The 24,336-nt window shown below is 34.2% G+C and overlaps 1 protein-coding gene and 1 long non-coding RNA gene across 2 annotated transcripts; both read left to right on the top strand.

Annotated features, from left to right (window-relative positions):
* Positions 1-3,741: 3,741 nt before the first annotated feature.
* Positions 3,742-24,168, top strand: Ir40a (Ionotropic receptor 40a). The gene is made up of 15 exons (XM_076114086.1): positions 3,742-3,923; positions 6,006-6,099; positions 6,606-6,701; positions 7,680-7,816; positions 13,148-13,307; positions 13,684-13,790; positions 14,031-14,124; positions 14,427-14,585; positions 14,910-15,063; positions 15,731-15,963; positions 16,482-16,641; positions 17,613-17,709; positions 17,817-17,964; positions 18,233-18,326; positions 24,140-24,168. Exons 1-15 carry the CDS (start codon positions 3,742-3,744, stop codon positions 24,166-24,168), a joined length of 1,944 nt encoding a protein of 647 aa, XP_075970201.1.
* On the top strand, positions 21,707-23,337 carry LOC142972789 (uncharacterized). Its single transcript, XR_012959484.1, has 3 exons — positions 21,707-22,644; positions 22,740-22,895; positions 23,091-23,337. It is a non-coding gene; the product is annotated as an uncharacterized LOC142972789 (long non-coding RNA).
* Positions 24,169-24,336: the final 168 nt, after the last annotated feature.

Here is a 24,336-nt window from a genome sequence, read left to right as displayed (position 1 = left end):
CGAGAGATAATATTCTACCTATTATTCGATGCAACATACGTAAAGAATAATATTTTACCTATATAATTTAATTTTCTTTATTATTTAGAAAGATATAGTAAGAAGTTTTGGACACTCGTAATGATTAAGACACACTGGCCGCAAATTACTTAGTATTGGGATAGCTGGAAAGTGGGAAAGAAGGTCTTTTCATTACTGTTGATCAGTACGGGTTAATAATAAGTAGTTAGTAAAATAGTTGTTACGTAACTATAGTTCATTTCAACGCTTATATATACTAGGTATTTTAAACATTCCTAGACTTGAAAGTGTTATAGTTGTATGGTATTTACAAAGGGTAACCAAAAAAATAAGCTCAAATAGTACTTATTTACGAAAATTCTTTACATTGGAATATTATAAATATTTAAAAGATCAACAGAACATCGATTTCCTCTCAATAAACATTCATTTTTATACAAAATATCGCGTCAATATTCATCGTGAATAATCTACGGCACTTTTTATTTTCAACCGTTACACTTTTTGAACTGAAAACCTCGTGTATTTTTAAATTTTAATTAAAAATAGGTAACCTAAAGGTCAGCACTTTATAAAAAGAGTGTTTTAAAACATGCTGTGTGAAATGTAAATTAATAAAATCTAATTAACTTTTTACAAGTTAACTTTGTCAATATCCTTTTGAAATCAAGATTGTTGAGTTTGTTGACCTCTTACTGCGAAGTCATTTACAAACTAAAAAACATATCAAAATTTGATGTTTTCTAGGGAAAGCAAAGAATTTGCCTTTAAATGTTTTCGCCTAGCATAAAGGTATTATATTGTGACAGATCCTTGACTTGGGCTCTATTTAGTATTTAAATTTGCATAGAAAATATATCGAGACCACTTCGTCCTCTGCGTATTTGCACCTAGAAAACATAATTCCAAGCAGAAGAATAAAAAAACTTGATATACAATAGTTACACGATCTTTACATCGACAAAATTATACCAATTGCGGAAATATAAAACTGCTGCCTGAAAAATACTAATCCCTCATAATTTGAAAACCAAATACTGTTAGATACCAAACAAATTTCGATTCAAAGCAATTACCCTTCTGTGTTATTGATCACATTCATCAATCACATTTGAAATGTACGTAAGAAATATTATTTTATATTAGAAGGTATTACTGGGCCTTTATTCTCTAGTCTTCAGTCAATCGTAGTCGAAGCAACGTTGAATAAAAGCAATTGAGTGAAAATTCCAATTGAAATACAGTTACAAGATATTTTATAGTCATTTCTTGTTCTCATTGAAAGTTTTCTGTGATTGGTGAACGGGGTTAAATATATTGACTGTAATTTTCTTTTGACTCTTGGTTTTAGATACTAAAATGTGAATAAATCATTGAGAAATAATATACATTAACTCTTCGCCCGCGTGAAATTTTACCCCCTTGGGTGGGAATTTTCACAAATCCTCTCTTAGTGCTCCAGTGCACATCCTAAGGAACCTTCATACCAAATTTTAGCTTCCTACACTAAGTACTTTGGCTGTGTGTTGTGCTTCAGTCAGTCAGTCAGTAACGGAAGAGTTTTCAGTTCATACATGAGATAAGTAGCCTCACTCCTTGGTATAAAACTATACATTAATGTGACTAGTAATTCCCCCGGTATCTAATAACAAAGCATTGAAATCAATATTATATTATTTAATGGCGCAGCAATAAACGTTGGGTTATTTTCCAGTGTTCAAAAAGATTTAATATTATTACTACGTATATAAATTAATGTTAAAACGAACGATAACGGAAAGCCGGAAGGATTTGCTAATTCAGTTATTTCTAGGAAGAACACAAGCACGTTGTAGAAAATATCTCATTAAAAACCGCATGTAAAAAATATATCCAAATAAATTCATTTGGACTTTGTGCAGTAATTTCCTATGAAAATATTAATTCAATGCGCTTACGGATTGATCTCAATGAAATAAAAATATTTCAATCCAACATTTATATTTGTTTTAATTAATATTGCAGAACAATAACTAGTTTTTTGCAGAAATACGTTACATAAAAGTACCTATGTGACCATTAAATTAAAGTCAAAACTTTCATCGTACATTTAAAACAATGCATAATACATGAGAATCATGTTGACGTTAAATTCTTGCATTGCATAAAACATTGCGCCAATCAAACGCATTATAAAGGTAAATTTTACAATAGCTTTCTTTCATGAAGCGAAAGACTTCAATCTTAAGACATCTGGGGGCACGGAAGTGCCCCCGCAAGTCGAGCAAAAAAAAGCGGCACGGCCGTAACATCCTTTTCTCGAAGCAATTCGGGCTATTTTTGACAGCCCTATAATTTCGTTGTGGATAAAACAAGAAGCCTGAATTTTCAGCAAGTAATCAGTCATTGTATAAACACGGTATATTTAAAATTTCAGTCAATTTGAACTAGTAGTTTAAGAATGACAACTTGTTAAAATTATGAATTTTGTCACTCACTGATTCACTGATTCACTGACTCACTGACTCATTGACTCACCGATCATCAAAAGTCTAAGGTACTTCCAGCAGACGTAGAAGCTTAGAATTTAGAATACTAATAGGGTTTAGTGTCTTAATCATGGGAAAAATTTAATATTTTCTAATTTCGGTCCAGTTTTCTAAATACACCAACTGTAACAATAACTTTGTAATCCTATATAAATGTATAAGATTACAAGGTTACATTTGCAGTTAATGAATTATTATTACTGTAGAAAATAAAATAAATAGGTGTAAATAGGTACCTACTATATGAGGCATAACGGGAGGGGGTATAGGGTGGGTAAGGGTGTTTAGCCCATGAAACTGAACAACATTCCCATAGGAAAATATGTTGAATTATGAAAAAAAAACGTCTTTCCATACAAATTGGACTTATGTTCGCTCTACAAAAAGAAGTGAGATGCTATCAAAAACATTCTGTAAAAACCTCAAGTCTCGCCGTAAAAAGTTGTGAGATATATATAATACCAAGTCGATTAATCTATTTAGTCTCTACTTAAAGGACCTTCTGTCTTAAGTTATTACGTATGTTATTATCATGCCAATTTTTTTAAAAAAACCTTTAAAACAAAAAGATCGACTTGGTCATCGCAAGAAAACACAAATTCGCCATTAACATTTTAGGAGCATTAACTTCTCGTCGTGCTGTGTAGTGTGATACATACTAATAATCAAATCATGCGATGGCCAGGTCGGTCTATTTGTTTTAAAGGTATTTTTAAAAAAATTGGCATGATAATAACATACGTAATAACTTAAGACAGAAGGTCCTTTAAGTAGAGACTAAATAGATTAATCGACTTGGTATTATATATATCTCACAACTTTTTACGGCGAGACTTGAGGTTTTTACAGAATGTTTTTGATAGCATATTTCTTTTTAGCAGTTTAAAATAACTTTATAGGTAGTTGACTAGGTTAACGAAAAACTATTTAACTTGTACTTGCAAAGGTTCAGCCAAAATATACTAATTAATTACTAATTTATACCATATAAGTTTTTATCATTTGATTTTGACAAAAATGCGCACTTGTGGCGTCAATTTCGTATTTCCACACTATCACGTGTTTATGACATTTCATGTCAAACAGACATTTCAAAGAGAGAGTGCTGATTTGTCTGGTACTCAACTACTCGATTATACTAGTCGCTAATTGAAAATGTAAATTTCTTCTTGCAGATATTAAGATTCCAGCTATGAAGTTCCTACTAATCTTATTCCACGCAAGCTCTGTGCAATGTTTCTTTGATATTGACAAAGTGACAAGTGACGTCATAACGCGACTACCGTTAGACTTTTCCGTTGCCGTCAAAGATATAGCCGAAGGCTTGCCGACGAAGAGCCTGACTATCGTAAGAGGGAATTCTTCTAATATCAGGTAAGAAGAATACATAAAAATAACAGAATGTGTTCATTTCTTTTGAATTGAATCTGTTTAAGTATGATTAATGTATAATAGAATACGGGAATTAACGCGAAACGCGGAGAGTCAGCCTGCGACCACGGCGAGTGCAACCTGCGCCGAAACGTTAGGCATTTTAAGGTAAAATGCGCGTCCGCGTTAATTCCCGTATTCTATTATACATTAAACATGCAACGCGAGAGTTTAAAAGTTATGTTTAAGTATGATTCTATAAATGCTTAGAACAAAATTACATCTAAAAAAACATTAACCCATTACAGTCTAGTCATTCATTGGTAGACAACGGTAGATAGCCTACTTGGCCAGTAGCATTTCGTATACTCGTCCGTAATGGCTGGCTTCGGGTTAAAGAGGTAACATCCTCTCAAGAACTGTTAAAAAGCTTGAGGGTTCTAAGCATGCAAGGTTTCATCACGATGCTTAATTTCACCGTTCAATCAAGTGATAAATAAATTACAATTTCTAAAACCCTTATCACTTTGAAAAGTGTATCTATCTATGTAAGTTTGTAAAGCAAATAATTACGATTCGACAAAATAAAATCGTTACATGATAAATTATTGTGAATTCACGAATAAAGGTACTATTGTTGTATCACCGATAATAGAAAACTTATAAATATAACGTAACAATGAAACAAATTCTCTGAACACATTTTCAGTTTCTATTTCTGACAGTTCAATTTGTAAATATTGAAAATATTATTTCAAAAGGCTCTGATATAAGATATTCACTTACTTATACTTTCGACTTTGTTCGTGTAATTTAATCTATATAAACATAATATCACGCCTGTTATACCCGAATGTGTAGGCAGACTATTGAAAATACTTTTTACCAGTAACATGTAAAAGGGAGCGAGTCTATGTTTTTGCATTTATTGAGCACATTATCAAACTTCTACTGAGAAATACACTAATACAAATGAGAAAATACTAATAACTAGCTGACCCGCGCAACTTCGCTTGCGTCACATAAGAGAGAATGGGTCAAATTTTTCCCCGTTTTTGGAACATTTTTTACTGGTACTCTGCTCCTACTGGTCGTAGCGTGATGATATATAGCCTATAACCTTCCTCGATAAATGGGCTATCTAACATTGAAAGAATTTTTCAAATCGGATCAGTAGTTCCTGAGATTAGCGCGTTCAAACAAACAAACAAACAAACTCTTCAGCTTTATAATATTAGTATAGATTACTATGCCCGACACTGTCAAAGTCGGTACATAACCAACCGGGTTTCCGGGATAGTCTATTACATAAAGGACGTGATATTATGTATAAATATAAAGACAGCAATATATTAAAGTTTACGGTACCTACCTTATTGTTCTAATTGTTTGAATTTGTCGTTACTTCCACACACAACACTAAAGACGTCTTCACATGTTTGAAGTTATATTGCAACTGCATTACATTCAAATTATAAATAGTTTTTTGAACTCTTACTTTATTTGTGGGTAACCCGATTTCAATAAGAATAATTTTGTAAAGACTGATGAGGTTTTCTTTACGATTCGGCACTGGTAGATAATAGTCACTTATTGGCTAACTTAGCAATGAAAAATGTAGTACGCGTCGTTGAAATTGTTTATCTGAATATTCTGAATACAGCAAGTCACTGCATTGGAGGCGAAACACAAATACAAGAAACCTAGGTAACACGAGTCCCTTTACTTTTTAGGCGTGTTAGTAATTGATATTTATTTCTAACACACACTTCAAAAAGTCATTGGTCGTCGACCACTTGCGTGGGAGTTGCCAACTATACTACTCAGCTATCACCGCTTCAAAAGTAACTTGTCTCTAATATAATAATAATAAATTTAACCCATTATTGTCCCACTGCTGGGCAAGGGGCTCCTCCCGTAATGAGGGAGGGGTTAGGCCTTGAGTCCACCACGCTGGCCAAATGCGGGTTGGGGACTTCGCATGCCCTCAATAAATGCATTAAACAAATTTTTGGCATGCAAGGTTTCCTCACGATGTTTTCCTTCTTCTTTTTGTCTCTAATATTAATTAAAAATGTTTTACAGAACGCAAGACCTGTTCGAGCTGCTATGTCTGTTGAATGAACACAACATACAAATAATTAATCTAAACATCATGACCAGAGATTACAAAGAGAAGGTATAGTTCAATTTACTTTTTCATAGAGAATTGTTTTAAAATTGTTCAATTATGCTTTACGCCTTAGGCAGAGATGAAGCAATGCATTTTGAAATTAAAATGTATGAAACATTCTTGATTTAACACGAATAGTTTTTACTTAGAAATTAAAATGTTTGTTATTAATCAGGTAATCGAATTATGTTAACTGAGACTTAACCTCCTTTTTTACATATTTATAGTTCACTACTTCGCTATAGCTGTCAGGTAGAATTTTGACAGTTGTCTTAATACATTTGCTGTCACTTTATTTAGCAGATAGATTATCTGACATTTATTTATTAACTGTTAGTGCCCTTATACACTGGAGTAAACTGTATAGTATTATTCTTTAATACTCAGTTTCTTTATGAATAATACTTTAAAATATGGTATAATACTTACCAAATGTATGCAGTTATGTATTCGCACATTTCCCGCATCGTTTCCTTCTAATAATGTCATATGGTAACCAATCTTTGTTATAGTATTATAAGTTTGTGAGAAAAGCATTGGATATATCAGAAGAAAGAACAAGCCTGATACTGTGCGAGCCGTACGAATGTGAACTTATTTTACTTGAGGTACGAATCTTAATATTATATTCCCAAGTATTTCTACTATTGAAAACCGTTGTCATCGCTTACATATACTTGATACCGCGCTGCTAAATTATCTAAAATCCCACTTGAGTAAAAGATACCCCTGTTTATTTTTTTTGGTCCGTGCACTGGATCAATGCAGCAAAAAGCGAAAACGTAGTGCCGTAACAAAACAGAATACTGCATACGGGCATTTATAATACAAAACGCAAATTAAGATACATTATATAATTATCGGTCTCATACATTAGTACATACAAACGTAATTCTGATCAAGGACTTTACATTCGATACTAAAAGGCAATTGGAACTAATTGAATTCTGCGAATAGCAGGAAATCCTTTGCGCTTTTGCCTGTCACGAACCAAAACGTTCTCTACACAAGTTACGAGAATCGAATTAACAAGCTTATGGTTGTAATAGGCCTTTCTATGTAACAGTAATTTTGGGTAAAATTGCCATCAATCAAAATATTTTAGGTGAAGTCAATAATAGGTATTCCTAGAGGCCGTTATTATACAATTGCCAGAAATGTTTAGGTCTGAACTCTGTACGATAAATTTGGGACTAATAGGTTATTTTCTTGTTAGAGAAATATTACTTGGAATGATATGTCGTTTTTCATTCTCATGAATTTGTGAACATATTTTTGTCTGGATACAAAATATATTTGATAATAATTACCTAAAACTGAACTGAATAAAGAATTTGACACTATACATAATAGCTCGTTTTAAACTAAAAAGATAAAGAGCTCTAATATTGATCATTATATCTTTTTCTATCTTAACAAAGTCTGACTAACCCCCGGTTTCTTAGGTAAATTTAACGGTAGTTTATCTATTCAATAGTGTTAAAACTCATAATAAAAAACGCTATTGAATAGATAGACTACCGCTAAATGTACTCAGAAACCGAGTATAAGTGCGACAGAGATAAAACACTATTGTAATTGTTTAGTTAACAGAAAGCAACTTGATCCATCGAACAATCCTGTATCTGTTCTACTGGCCATACGGCGAAGTCAGCGACACGTTCCTGGCGACCATGCGAGAAGCCATGAGAGTTGCTGTCATCACCAACCCGAGAACAAGCGTGTAAGTTACTCAATTCACATTTCTTATCGTAGTTTATTTGTTATACCTTCGTTTTATCTTTGCACCACCCTAAGGTGGACTGTCAGAGATTGTCTAACGCATAAAGTCCACCTTTATGCGTTCGTATAAAAAGTCAATAAATAATATAATTAATCCAATGAAGATTTGCTACTATAATTGACTATCCACAACTGGCTAACTATCTACAAATAGACTGCTGCTTGATCTTGCTCTTGAATACTAATGTAAAAAAATGTACAGTAGAGTTAATGCGAAGGGATTCATAGTAATTAACACAAAGTTAGGTCGCAGATAGCGTCGAGAAGTATACCAAACTTAATTTCATCTTACAGCTGACGTTTTTCCCGTGGAAGAATCTTACAATACAGGTATACTTTAAAATAACCAGAAGCTCAATATCTTGCTCACAGTACCATTGTAATAATTATATAATTTATTTCCGCCAAACGATCATATACATAAAAGAAAATTTATAAAATTAAACCAAACATATTGAATCATCAGTAGATGAATCATACATACAGCAATGATTTAAGTAACCACTGACTGACTCACATTGCCTTTGTATCTAATAAGTATAAAATAACTACACATTTTCTATACATCAATTCTTCCAAAACTCTCTGCAGTCACTGATATATTTTCCCTATAAAAATTCTCAACAGCTGGCTCAATAGTGGTAGGCAATCGCCCCTGTTTCGGTACACAATAGTAATTATCCATGATTAAAATTCCAGACGTCCGATACATAATAACCTCTGTTAAATGGATATTTTCAGTGTTCTGAATCTTAATTAGTAATATCGGAGCCGGCTGGACGTTTCGGTCACACACGACACACTATCTAGCAAAAATATAAGAAAGAACTTCACTTCATACTCTTCAACAACTACTACAACTTCACATTACTACATTACAATGGCATTATTGGACTTCTAAAACTTAAAGGCTATGTTAGAATTGGGTTTTCATCAGTAGTCTTTCGACAAAACATAGCTTTTTGCTTACTTGCAATAGATTGAATACAAACCAACGAAATCTCGAAAGAAAATCCAATGCCTTATAGCCGAAGTGGACTTCCGTCAATTCGAGTATAAAAAAGAACACTCAACAATAAGATATTAGCGCCTAAACGTTTTATATAATTGCGACGCCTAAATAATTTCTAATGTAGAAGCGATCTATTTGTAATAATAGAATATTTCCATAATTCACTGGACAAAATTATTATTATTTCACCAATTACAACAACAACATCCCAATTAACTGCATTAATCTCATTAACAATTCAACTTGAGCCTAAATATAAATACGCGAATTAAATGATCACCTGATACTACAACTAAATGAAACTGCTGATCAAACTACTGATCAACTGTTGAACTGATCAATTGATCAATGAATAATGCAATAAGTGATTAAGTGCACTGTAATTGGGTCGATGGCCAATGTTGATATACAAATATTTGGTCAAGTGAATGCGGAAAATTGAATTAGCGCGTTCCATTGTTTTTTTGTTTGTATGACTTTTGTATTAATTTGTGGTGATGATTGAAACTGATACTGTTGTAAATTTTATACTTTTGTATATAGATGCTGTATATAGATACTGTATATAGACACTATATTGATATCATTGGGATTGTGAGTTATTTATAACCTCTTGCTATCATGCTTTGATGACCACCGTGCAAGCTAACTTTTTCAGCATTCCTGAATCAAGGATTGTGTAACCTAATATTTTGCTAATTACTGCCCTACTATAATATATACACATATAACTTTTTAGCATATAGAGTTAATGTTTCAATAATATAAAATATTCAAATACATCCAAAACATATAATTTTATCCATAAAATTACTAAGTATTCGAAGTCTGAAAGCTTTAGAAATACACAGAAAAGAAAACTTACGTCGATTAAATACTATCTTTAGTGCTTGTTCACGTTGGAACTCGCGGGCGCGGTGGCGGTCGCGAGCGCGGGGACGTGGCGATTTGTGTTCACGTTGGCCGCCAGGCGGGCGTTTGGCTCAAACTGGCTCAAACTGGTTGATCTTACTTGACATCGCGAGTGGATCGCGCCCGCCACCGCTAGTTCGACGTGAACACACACGAACATCTTCACTTGTTTGATATTGGCGCGAGCGCGCCACGCGGGCCGCGCGCGACGCCGCTAGCTCGCCCGCGACTTGGACCGCGCGAACGGTTTGTACGTGAACACTTCGGTACATCGCCATATGTTTGATATTTCGCGACCGCGCCCGCCACCGCGCCCGCGAGTCAACGTGAATGAGCACTTAGAGTAACACATGCTTATAACTTCGCAACTAACTTTATATAGATTTTCAATTAAACTGCATTCAAAAACCTAATATTTTCATTACACATGGTAACGGCTACGTAACAACATTACATGATAGAATCAATAACAATTTGCTCGGCCCATTTAAAATGTTATCGGCAAACGCAAGCCGTCGCGCATACGTCAAAACGCACTAAATAAAGCAATCAGTGACGAACGTTGATGTTCAACACTATTACGATACGTTGGTTAAAAGTACATGTATCTAACTGACACTGTCACTGTGTAATAAATACACAATGATAATAATAGAAATGTAGAATTGTAGAGATTATATTTAAGCAACTTAGTATAGTATATAGCTAAAACATCGCAATGTAAAACATCTAATAAAGTACATCGAACTGCATACTGACTCTTAACCTTTTTTTAGCCGTCGACCTTAACCGGTGATATATAAATAGAAGTAAGCTTTTAAAAACTATAAAAACTATTCATAACAATATAAAATCAGTGTCGAGATGGTCAGATCAGAGGCCGAAGAGTGCCCGTACTACGCAGACGTTTAAGGTACTGTTAGTAATTATTATGTCTACTAGTGCCTTAAACGTCTGCGTAATACTCTTCATACTCTTTTGCTTCGTCCAAGATTAAATACTTAACTAGACTAACCCGTTGTTTCTGAGGTACATTTACACAGAAACCGGGGGTAAGACAATGTATGCATGAAAAAGTCGTATTCCTTGCCATTTTTATACCACATTGCTAATAACAATCAATATTGAGCTACCTGCAATCGAAAATGTCGATGTTTAAAGTTTTAAAGCGAAATCTATCATGAAAACTCGATACTTTTACAAAAGAACATTCCACAAAAGTTTTCACAGGCGATAAACCGAATATACCATTATATTGAACGTCAATATTACAGGCGTACTAAAGGATGTTACTGGCTCCCACCATAAAAGACTGAACTAAACACCGAACACAATACACTGGCTTGTCTGAAGAAAACTTGTGCCATATGAGATGTCGGTTCTTTAAAGTCCTTACAGTACATGGAGCGAGAAAAGTATTATTGCTTTTATTATTTTGCACAAATATAGATATATACTTATAAAACATAATACCTGAAAGTTCAGGCAGTTATGTATGATAAACATACACGATTCGCCGTTAATTAAATTATGCCAATGTAATGGGGGCGAGTGGACTCTATGGTATCACTAAAAATATAAAGAATGTATTTGTGATATAAAACGTAAATATTTATTTTCTCTTTTTTCTCTCTTTAAACCAAGAATCAAGGAAACTCATAATTTTCAGACGAAACTCCTTTGAGCCCCAATCTTTTGTGCCTAAGATAATTATATCTTAGGCACAAAATATTTTTGACTTAGGAACACCACAATGTGTAACTCATTACCGATTTACAATATAGTAATAACTATACAATATTCGAATTTAAATTGCTAAATATAAAATACATAAATTGAATAAAACCAATAAATATTAATCAATTAAATGAAATATAGAATATAATTGATCACACCCACCGGTATTACATCTAGTCTTTATATACACCCACACTGGCACCAATATCTGTACCGTTCAAATATTTGATCTCTGCGGTTATGAGGCCCTCGACCTTTATCACAAATACGTCCGTATTTAAATTGTCAAAACTGGTTGTCAACGTTATTTCGGCTATCCATCTTCGTTACTATATAGCCTACGGCTCTATGTTCCTTTTAAATACAAATGTTAGTAATTATTTACCATAACAATTACAACATTTTTAAAACTATGTTAAAACTAAACAAAACTATTTTATAAATTGTATACTATTTATGAATTTATCTACTACCTAATTCTATTGTAAAATGTTTATGCAGAAAAATTCAGAAGTAAAAATACATGTTCAATTATTTAATTTGTATTGACAAAATGTCATTCATAAATGAAACATTTTAATTCAAGTCATGAAAATTGCGGCTTGCAACTACCCGTTGAAAATGAGACTGAGTATTTTTATTTAGTCAAATTCACTCGCTTCAAAATGAGCCATTATTAAATAATGCTACCGTACTTTGTCAATGGCTCTCTAGTTAGCCACAAGCACAATCAACAAACACACGAACTAGCGCAATAACTGGGTTGTATAAAAAAGGACTCAAGCCTTTTTCTCATCGGCAGTACGGCGCAACAGAGCTGATTGCTCACCCACGCCCCGCCTAGGGGTATTTCTAAAAATTACATTTCGCCTCCACTGAAGTTCAATAGTTGCACGACGAATACAAAGTCTTGGACAATCACGTACTTTGTAATTCGATTGGGCCTTCGCCGATTGAGACTTGGCCCCACCATATTTTATAAGCTCCAAAGAAAATATTTTTCGAGTTTATTAGCTTAGCACAATAAGGACTGTCATTCTTCATTGTGTTTTATTATTGTAACTAGTGGATGTTTATTCTTTATACAGACGGTGGAGGAATATTTCAGACGTTTGTGGCAATATAAGATTATGTGTGTGTGTTTGTTTGTTGATTTAGGACTTAGGATGGGGTTGTGTGTAGAACCTAGGCATCAATATTCTGAGCTAGATTTCTACTGTTTGTGTAGACTTCTTTGAAAACACAAACAAGTTTCTGTTATAAAAATAAGAAAGATAAAATCCAAACTAGATACCTTAAACCATTAAAACTTGTTGTTTGGTCAATAAAATACAAATCTATTCTGTGCTTTTCTTATAAATGTGCTTAGTAACAATAGTAACGGACATATTACCTACATTAACCACAAATAATACAATAAATAAATAGATACAATTTAAACCTACAGTAATACAATCCAAAGGATCCAGCACCAATTTATTCGATTCGAGAATTGAACCTGGGATCTTGTACTCAAAAGCCATCATACTCAGACTCCAGAAGTAGCCTTGATAGAGAATTCTAGAATAAATCATAGTTTGAAATGACAAAAGGTCCATACCTTTTTTCTAGGTTCCGTATTTACTACAATCAAGCGACGCCAGACCGTCAGAATCACTTAACGCTCGTCAACTGGTGGTCAGGCCGTCTCTACAAGTCACCTGTACTGCCGCCCGCTGATAAAGTCTACCATGACTTCAAAGGAAGAGTGTTTGAAGTGCCCGTACTACATGTAAGTATAAACAACTTGTCCTTTTTTTAAGATTTCCGCACTAAGATTTGTTCTCGTGTCGCGGGGGTATTATTAATACCATCTTCCGAAAAAGAAGCTTAGTTGTCATCTCATACCTTTATTTCTGTATTGAAGTGCAATTTTCGGAAAGTCCACGCTGTTCGCTACCTACAACTTTAAAACAAGAAGGTATAAAATTCAATAAGGTCAAAATTGAAATGTTTCTGTTAACATTTAGATCATTTAGATAGTCGGTCATCTTTTATGATTGACTATCATCATGCAGTGATAGTAGGTTCATTTTCACAGAAGACCTAGAGAAAGCTATCTCTCTTTACTTTACGTATAACATAGGATATCTATGTTTTCCCTACAGGCACCTCCATGGCACTTCGTTAGGTACAACAACGACTCCACCATCACGGTAACTGGAGGAAGGGATGACAAACTGCTTTCGTTAATTTCTAAGAAATTGAACTTCAGGTAAAATATCAGTCCTTATCAAAGTAAACGAATACTCAACTTATGACACTATACAGAGTGTGGCGTAAATAATGGATCCTCCGTAATCCTTTACCAACGGATGGGCGACCACCCGACTGATCTAAAAATTGAACCTTATCTCTGGCATAAGTATCATAGTTTTTGAAATTTCGGCCATTTTGTGTGTTTTTAAGAAAGCGATTTACGCTCGTACTGTATACAAGATCTGTTTTTCTTCAGATATAGGTATTACGATCCACCAGACAGGAGCCAGGGATCCAGCATCTCAAGCAATGGAACTTTTAAAGGAACTCTTGGATTGATTTGGAAACGGGTACGTTAATTTGGAAATAACATTTCCTTGTTGTTATTATTGTCATTACAATTTCCTTTTTACATTACTAACAAGTAGGTAACATAACCAAAATGGTATAGGGTAAAAAGCACTGCTCTTTTTTAATAATTGAAATTTGGCAATTATTCGTAACCATATGCAATGTATATGTCAATGTGTGCAATAACAACTTATCACCTTCTGTAATCTCTTTTGTTTAAAAAGAAAACTCCCACACTAAGAATTGCTCATACATACAAACAACAAAATAAAAAATGTTGTCAATGCTTGGTTTCCTCCAGAAAGCCGACTTCTTCCTAGGCGATGTGACAATGACGTGGGAACGGCTTCAAGCCGTTGAGTTTTCATTTCTGACTCTTGCCGACTCTGGCGCATTCCTCACTCACGCACCTGCGAAGCTGAGCGAAACTCTAGCTGTCATCAGACCTTTTCAATGGGAAGTAAGACATAACGTTGTGTAAATTTTATTGTTAATAACATTTCAAACGCCCTTTTCAAAGCCTAAAACAAAGCAAGAGCCAAATAACCTAGTATCTGAACACAGGAACTGAGAATTATGGAGACATATAACGACGGAACAATTCCTTCAACCGGCACTCCCATACTTAATCTCTTGCCTTTACTATGGTTTTGCAGTGGCTTATAACTATATTCAGATAAACGAAGTTATTTTGCGCGTAATTAGTTACGTCTTCAATATTTTATTCATATAATGTTAATAAAATAAGGTACGATTTTGGTTCAATCACTGTTTTATTTGTCAGGTATGGCCGCTAGTAGGAGCGACACTGCTAATTACTGGACCAGCGCTATGGATTGTGATAGCAGCACCATCATTGTGGCAGAAACGTGAATGTGATCAACTCGGACTCTTCAGTACCTGTTGCTGGTTCACTACTACACTCTTTTTAAGGCAATGTAAGTATTTAACTACCACGTTTCAAGTCTAAGGCTTCCTTTCCTCCTACGCAGTTGACGCTCACACGCCGACGGTCGCATATTACATTAAGACATCTAACACCCGCATCAACATCCCTGTGCAGTGTCTCATAAAGCATTGTGTTCATTTGTGCGATGAACCGGCATCAGTTTAGGAGGAAATCAAGCCTTATTACGCCACAACAAATGTAGATCAGTAACACTGTTTCCTTTGCTCCGATCCTTCAAATACATTAGATATGACGTGTAGCATAATTTGATACGGCTTTATTAGATTTTCACCAGAATTGCTACTACCAAGCGATCGCAACCTAATGGTATAACCAATTTTCCACGAAGTCAGAATAGGCTCACATAAAAGTATGACTCACGAAACACTAGTTTTGCCTGCAACTTTGGTGACTTTGGATGACTAATAAAAGAATGATCATTATCGGTGCCGTAAATGACTTCACGCAGGTTTCGTGGGTTATTCATTTCGGGTTTGACAGTACTTACCTATGATTTTTATATTTTTTTCAAAGTAATTTCGACATGAGAGTTCTTAGTATATGATAGTTCACGTGATTTATACGTAACATAATGTGCTGACTATTTGCACCTACAATAGATATTTATTATTATATTTCAAGTTTTTTTCTCATAGCTTCTAGCAAAGAGCCATCCAGCACTCACAAGGCTCGCCTGGTCGCGGTCCTGATCTCTCTCGGAGCTACCTACGTCATAGGAGACATGTACTCAGCCAACTTAACCAGTTTGTTGGCTAAACCTGCTAGAGAACGTCCGATAGGAACACTGCAGGCTCTGGAAGAAGCCATGAGGGACTATGGATATGAGCTGGTGGTGGAAAGTCATAGTTCTTCGCTAGCTATATTGGAAGTAAGTGGCAGGTGGCACATTCAATAACAATATATGATTTTAGACTGGTTTTACAGTGGACCGCTAGATCCGTCCGAACCGCACTTAAGAGAGCCTGGAATGACATTAGCTAGAACATCGTATTGCACTGACTGTATGTTAAACCACTACATTCGTTTTGTAACAAACTACATATAATTACACAGGCTAAATTTTGTATTTACCTTTGATTACCAAACTTATATTCTCAGATCGCTACATACAGCGATATCTAATGGGACGAGCGCACAATCCTGAATATCAAAGTTTGTACTGCAATTGGCTATACATACAAGTTCTCGAATAGAACAGTTGGGCAGCCTAGGCCCACCACGTATGATCACCTCGCCTGGTCGGAGGATCCTCCCTTTGTGTTGGAGGGACATGACACCTCGTTCCTCCACACCTTAATATTTCCTTGACTCTTTGGTTGTCATGGTCACAAAAGTCAAATATGATTAAAATGGTACTTGATGTTATTACTTTTCTTTCCTGGTCAGAACGGCACAGGCGTGTACGGCCGTCTCGCTCGCTTGATGCGTCGCCAGCGTATACAACGCGTTCGCAACGTAGAGGTCGGCGTGCGTCTCGTTCTGTCTCATAGAAGAGTAGCGGTACTCGGGGGAAGAGAGACCTTGTATTACGACACTGAAAGATTTGGTATGCCATGTTTTGTATGTTTATTTATACGTTGTTATTTACACGTAGTTCCTAAAACGTTGAAGTAAAAAGGCGTTCTCGTATCCGTGTTCTCTATTAGTGAGTATCTAAATAGGCACCGAAAAGAGGTGGACAAAAAAGTGTAAATTTAATTAATGGATATAATTTCTTTACGCAATTATACATACTTACATACAATCACACCTTCTTCCAATGGGTCTAGGCAGAGACCAGGGAACGCCACTAGGTACGATCCTAACTAACTTCCATTCATGCCTTTAATATTATCTAATAACTCTTATTGGAAATAACCCTGTACAGTCTGTCTGAATAGCTGAACTTACTTCGGTGTCTTTGAACCGAGTGATAGAGCAAACACGCAAACTATCTGTTTAAAAATTTTATATCAGAAATGTTTGCGTTTATACATTAAAACTCAAGTTTCAAATAATATTTACCGCAAACAAAAAGCGTCAAGAAGCGAGATGAAAGGATCTTAACCACATTAGCGTGGTATCGCTCGCTCGTGACGTCAACGTGACGTGTCTAACTGCGTTATAGTTCAATGCTTCGAACTGCTACACTATAGTGCACCAATAAAACTAAAATGCGATGTCTTAATAATATTATGGTTGTTTTATGTAGGATATAATATTGGTATATACGGTAAAGGATTGTAACAGTAAAGTTATGTGTTCAAAGGAAAGGGATTTACTATACAATAAAAAATATATACATATAAATTATATTATTATATATAAAGTGATAATATCTTCGTAGGTACATCAAACCGGTGTATGATGCACCAACATGCCGTCATATTGACCTTTGTTAAAAAATAAAATTTTACAAACATACAGTAACATTCACTTCTTTAAACTTAAGTGTAATAAACTAATAGTTTAACTTCATAAATGGAATAATTTTGGTTGGTAGCAGTTTCATAATCTATTCAATTCAATGTGTTTCAGGATCACATAATTTCCATTTAAGTGAGAAGTTGTACACAAGATATTCTGCAATAGCTTTACAAATCGGTTGCCCTTATCTTGAAACATTCAATAATGCGTGAGTTATATTTTATATAAAAGGACTCTTATTTTCTCTAATTTAATACATTTCTTATTGCCTTGGTTTCTATACGATAGTTACATAAGTTATTATACATTTTACAGGGTAATGACCCTTTTTGAAGCTGGTATCCTTGGTAAGATGACGACGGATGAGTACAAGAATCTTCCAGAACAATCTAGAAGATCTGAGCCGGTCACTGAGAGTGATAGACAGAGTAGTGACATTGTAGACTCTACTGCTCAGTCACAGGTACTTTATTATAACCTATAACTTCCCTACTGTTGAAAATGAATTTCGGCCAAATGGGCAAACCTAGATCATTTTTCAAATACTTAAATTGGTCAATAAATTTTGATGAAACTCTTCAACGATAAAATACAATAACTGTAATAATTAAGGGCGAGCTATTCAAAATTTTAACTTAGTATTTCTTTACTTATTTACATTGCAGGTAATAATTAAGGGCCAGCCATTTTACGAATTTAACTCGTTTATTCTTTATTTATTTACTTTGCAGACTCAAGCAGAATCTACAAAAGGTTTAGAACCTGTGTCATTACGGATGTTGCGAGGTGCATTCTGTTTACTTGGCATTGGACACTTGTTAGCAGGTAAATTTGTATTTTAACAGTTCGGATACGTCAGAACAAATACTAAGTTTAAGACATTGTATTAAACAAACAATATCTGTCAAGATGAAAATCGGTGCAAAAATGTTTGACAACATTCCAATTTTTACTTGTTCCGATTCAAGCTCTTACTCCAAAAAATTAATTGAGTCCGAAATCTGATGTGTCCAAATATTATAAACAAAGTTGTGCCTTAATGAAGGTACAGTGCAATTTTACCTCGTTGTGTAGCTAATGAAAACTGCATACATTGATTGTTTTCCAGCTATAGTACTCGGGATAGAAATCCAGCTCCATCGTAGAAACAAACAGAAAAAGGAAAGAGTACCATCTGAGCACAGAAGAACTCAGAACCTGTTTGTGTTCGGCAAATCTGTTATTTTGTTGAAGAGGGGATATAGAAGAGTCGTGGCTAATATGTATAGTGGGATTGATAAGGCTTTGGGACCCGCTGTACAGGCGGAATAGACTTATTGCATTGCGCTTGATATTATACTTAAAGGCAGTTTTTATGTTTATTTTCTTAGTGATTATATTACCCACGGAATAACTAACACAAGAGGAAAAGGCAAGTCATACTATTACATTGAAGATGGCTGTCGCCAAACTCAACCGATGACATATAACGCACACTGAAATATGAAAAGGAATTAACGACTATTACAAATTAAAATGACCAACCTTCCTTCAATGACATTATAGTATATTGCACTAATACTTTCTGCTTTGTGTCGGAATTCAATCTACGTGCTTTTAAGTGTCATTTTAGAATCGGATTAGAGTAGAATATTAGAATTAGATTATTTGTTTTTGTTTAAATTGTCCGTAATAGTTGTGTATTTGATGTTATGATATTAATATTCCTAGCACTCTAAAAATAACGCAATACATTATGTAATATAGTTGTGAAAAACCGTGTTTTTAAAAAAAATTATAATTGAGTAAATAATAAATTGTGTAATTTTTAATTGAGTAATTTCCAAAAAACTATTTTTAGTTTGTGATATAACACGGCAATGGTGTCAATAACCTAAGTCAACCTAATCTTATATTTAGTAACCTCATCTTATATTTTCTATCAAAATATTTGGTAAATCCCAAAAAAATTTAAGCATAATAATGACTGCTAGCATAATACGGGAAATTCCTCGAGTAAATCAAATCTAACTTCCTCGGTCCAAAAAACCCATTTTAAAATTATAGTTTGTTGAAATCATTATGATGTCTATACGAACATCGTGCGATAAGTGGGTAAAAAAATTGTTTGTTGTGAGTCCGGTTGCAAAGTTATAGGTTCCGTATACTGTTATTAGCTGTTATATGAAATGAATATATGAAAGAACACACACATGCTTAAATCGTTCAATAACAATCGATAATTAACAAAAATCTATGACATGTTTACTTTAAATAAGTAAAAAGTAAGAAATGGTAAGCTTCGTAATTTGTTCTTTTAGCTCTTTCCTTTCCTTTCCTAATACATACATACGGTATACTTTCAGCAATCCTCCTATTATTAATTTAATTAACCATTGAATTGCAACAGGTTTTTTACTTCACATTATCAAAAGAACAATCGATACTTAACTATTAGCCAATGATCTATCTATTCAACGCGTCTACAAATACATTTACAACTGCACAACGGACCCCCAAAAAACACGTGCACTCGACTCAAAACCAATAAAATCAGTCAAACGAGAAATTCAAACATTATATCATTTTAAACAGCAAGCCGTAAGCATCAAAATGAAGCACATTACAGTATTGTTACTCTGTGTCATAGTCCTCAGTACAGAAGCAAGGGAAGTACCAAGGTTTGCAGCTGCTGTCGAAGACCACCCGAGGGTCAGTGAGGTTCATAATACGAGGGTGAACGGACACAATGGTCCATTAACGCCTCCCTTGGCTGTATTTGTTACTGGCTGTCCTAGTGGTACTGTCCGAGCTGGTGAAAACTGTGTTATGATTGATCAGTGAATTGATGATTTATAGTTTTTAAAATTATTATTAAGTGCCGAAATTTGTAAGGATTTTGCCAAGTAGTGTTCTCTGGACTCTGCCTACCCTATGCCTATGTATTAAATGCTTTTAAAAAGATGGAGATTATTAATATTGTAGAGGTGTGTGGTGTGATTCCTAGTGGGCTTTAGAAGGCCAGCATTATATTATGTATTTCAGATTTAAATGTTTAAGCCAAGTAGTACGTCTGAAATAGCCTTTGCTAAAGACCATTCTACTCAAGGCGTCTACAAATTATTATACTTTTAAAACACAGCAGATCTCTAAAAACACCTACACTCAACTCAAAACCAATAAAATCAGTCAAACGAGAAATTCAAACATTATATCATTTTAAACAGCAAGCAGTAAGCATCAAAATGAAGCACATCACAGTATTGTTACTCTGTGTTATAGTCCTCAGTACAGAAGCAAGGGAAGTACCAAGGTTCGCAGCTGCTGTCGAAGACCACCCGAGGGTCAGTGAGGTTCATAATACGAGGGTGAACGGACACAATGGTCCATTAATGCCTCCCTTGGCTGTGTTTGTTACTGGCTGTCCTAGTGGTCACTGGTGGTGTTACTGTCCGAGCTGGTGAAAACTGTGTTATGATTGATCCGTGATTTGATGGTAATTTATAGTTTTTAAAATTATTATAATATTTTATTTTGAATAATAAGGATGTGAATGAAGCAAAGGAAGTTTGTAAGCATTGTATCAAGTGGTGTTTTCTGGACCCTGCCTATGTATTAAATATTAAAAAGAAGGAGATTACTAAAATTGTAAAGTGGTGTGTAGTAGTATTATGGTGTGGAGTGATTGATAGTGATCTTTAAAAGGCCAGGATCGTATTGTGTATTTGAGATTTATATGCTTAAGTTAAAATTAAATTATTTATGAATTTAAACTTATTTGTGTTAAGTGTATTTATTTGTTTGTGCCTACTCCTATGGGAAAAAGGCGTGGTTTTATGTATGTTGTGTTAAGTGTGATAATATAAAGTTAAAACCAATAATTAGTATCTATCATCGATATAGTACATAACTATATTTAGCGGCAAAAATATCCATACTAATATTATAAATGTGAATTTTTTTCTTGTTTTATTTTGTTCTCCATTCCCATGAAAACAGCTAGGCCAGTTTGTACGAAATTTGGCATGAATGATGGATAAATATTCTGAAAACAACTAGGGACGATTTGTAATTTTATGTGGAACTATTTAAATTTAGTATTTTCGTGTCTTACTTTACTAAGCGACGAATATTCGTCAATAGAATAGATTCTTGCTATAAACTTGAAATCAGGCTTTGTACAGATCATTAATATATTTTTTCTCTACAAATCACGAATTCACGAGACGTGTTGATGACACTTCATAGAAAACATAATTGCAAATAAAATATGTAGGAACCAGTTTCTATATCCTCGATTATAAAAAAATGTACCTACATCTAATTTTAGAATCAATATTATCGCACACTTATTTGATTTATTATTAGCACTTCTCATTATTATTACAATGAGGAAAATATACGAAACTAATTCAACTCCGACTTCCTTGAGTAAAGTAGCGTGTTTGTCTATGGTAATTATGATGACTATGTCAATATATCACGTGTACAAACATTACTTAATGTGGTCAAGAGTGAGTCGGACATTATGTAGTTCCGTCAGACATTTAGGAGATACTGGAGACAGAAATTATTTTGTTGATAGTTTATTTTATTTTATCGTATGGTTATAGGCTAAACTAATGTCAAAGTTGTTTAAGCCGCTCAAAAAATAAACATAACTGGCAACAGCTACGACCATCTTATGCGCCTTCCGAAGCACAGAGACCACCACTAAATACTTATCTATGAAATGCCCGAGCCGAGAGCTGCTTAGCCCACTTATACTTTTAAATTAAATATCCTAACCTATAAAGTTAATAAAATATTGTGCATTGTTTTGCATTATGGAACCCAAAAACATATTTAAAAAAGCAAACACGACTCCTATAAAACCACGGTACAAAGAAAACCACGCTTCATTTCATTAGCAATCATTCATAGGATCAGTCTAATATAAAATCATCATGAAATCTTCATTAATTTTAATTATATCCTGTTTTATTTTACTCGAGTTAGTTCAAAGTGATGACGTCAATGTGCCTGGACTGGTTACGTATTACAGTGAAAGTGATAACTCGCCTGGAAATCCAGGCATAACAGAAGACTCTGGGAATAATAATGACAAACAAACTGGTCCTGCCACGGCAGTTTTTGTATTTCCCTGTTCTACTGGATTGATTCGGTTGGGTCAAAATTGTGTTGCAGTTGATAAATAAATGTCTATCAAAATTTTTGAGTTTTTATATTTTAATATTTATTTATATTTTTTTTTTCTAGAAATAAAAACCATTATATTTTTAACCGACTTCAAAAAAAAGGAGGAGGTTCTCAATTCGACTGTATGTTTTTTGGTAGCAAAATTTCACAACATTAAATCGATTTTATATAAAATGATAACAACGAAATAAAATTAATGTGTATCTTTAATTGTGGGTAAGTACTTAAAACGTTTTTTTTTTCACATTTTTGGTCAATGGAACCCTAAATACTTGTGAACATCAAATAGAATGAATTTAAAAACGAAATATTTTATCTTCGTATTCCATTTAACAACCAAACTTAAGAGCAATCATACATTTAAAAATGAAGTTCTCCATAGTTTTGTTCGTGTCTTGTGTCATATTCCAGGCAATTCAAAGTGACGGAGTTGAAATGCCTGGACCTGTATCACGTTATATTTACAATAGTGCAAGAGATCATGTGCCTGGAATTGGACCATCAAGAGTAACGATAAAGCAATATAACATGCACAGTGGATCGGAGCCAACTTACGTTTTTATCGCTCCAACCGCAGTTTTTGTATCGGGTTGTCCAAGTGGTATGGTCTGGACTGGAAATAAGTGTGTCACAGCGGATCAATAAATTTTTGATAATTTTTTTGCTTTTTATTTTACCTAGAGCATTGGTAATTTTGCAATTAATATACTTGTAGTGTAAAAACTAACCTATGTGAGCGAATTATGTCATCCTGAGATCTATTCCAGATATCATAAGAAGTTTACAAACGCATAATTTAGAGTTATGTAAGCCTGAAATAACGCGAATATTAATATAATTACCTTTTAAATGTGTCAAAATGATTCCTCTCAAAAAGTGTCAGATAACTTTTATCAATCGAATTATCAATTTTAAAAATAAATACAAAAATAGCAAACTGAATAAAACACTATGAAAATAATATCCTAACTACTCTACAAAACACTGGTGACCCACATATCCACACAAATGCACTCTTTAGAACAATAAAAACGGGCCATACATGAATCTGCCGCTTTGTTCCATTCAAAATGAAAATAAAATCAAAAATTCCCATACAGCAGTCTGCAAAGCATTCAAAACTACAGGTTTAGGGTGAAAATGCCTGTTATTGTCCACTGCAAACTGTTATTTTTACTACATTGATATAGTGGAATGTTACGAAAAATTTAATCCAACCAATTGCGTGTGAATGTTTTGGATCTCTGACTATACTCTGGCCATTTCAAACGTGCGAACTAAGTCATGTCATTTTATCGGAGTCTCTCGCTCGCACTTACACATTGTCGCATTCCAATGACTCTTTTTATTATGACGTAGTTCGCACGTTTGTAACGGCCTTAGTATATAGTATGTGTGGTAATTGTCGGTTTATTAAAATTTTAGACTCACGGTATTATATTGGACTGAATAATAAGGAGGCTTGCGTATTGTCATGTCATTGTATTGAATATCAAAAAAAATCAGAGCTAATATTTGAATGGATGGACATTTCGAATCGCACTTCGTGTTTAGCCGTCGCATAGCACAAAAGTAGTAACGATTTATTGCCCAAAAATTGAAATTTCAGATTGAAACTATGACCTTACAAAAGCGGTCATGATTTATTGTTAAAAAA

The sequence above is a fragment of the Anticarsia gemmatalis genome, chromosome 5, assembly GCF_050436995.1.
Source record: "Anticarsia gemmatalis isolate Benzon Research Colony breed Stoneville strain chromosome 5, ilAntGemm2 primary, whole genome shotgun sequence".
Taxonomy (NCBI): Eukaryota; Metazoa; Arthropoda; class Insecta; order Lepidoptera; family Erebidae; genus Anticarsia; species Anticarsia gemmatalis.
This window is presented reverse-complemented; position numbering and strand designations above follow the sequence as displayed.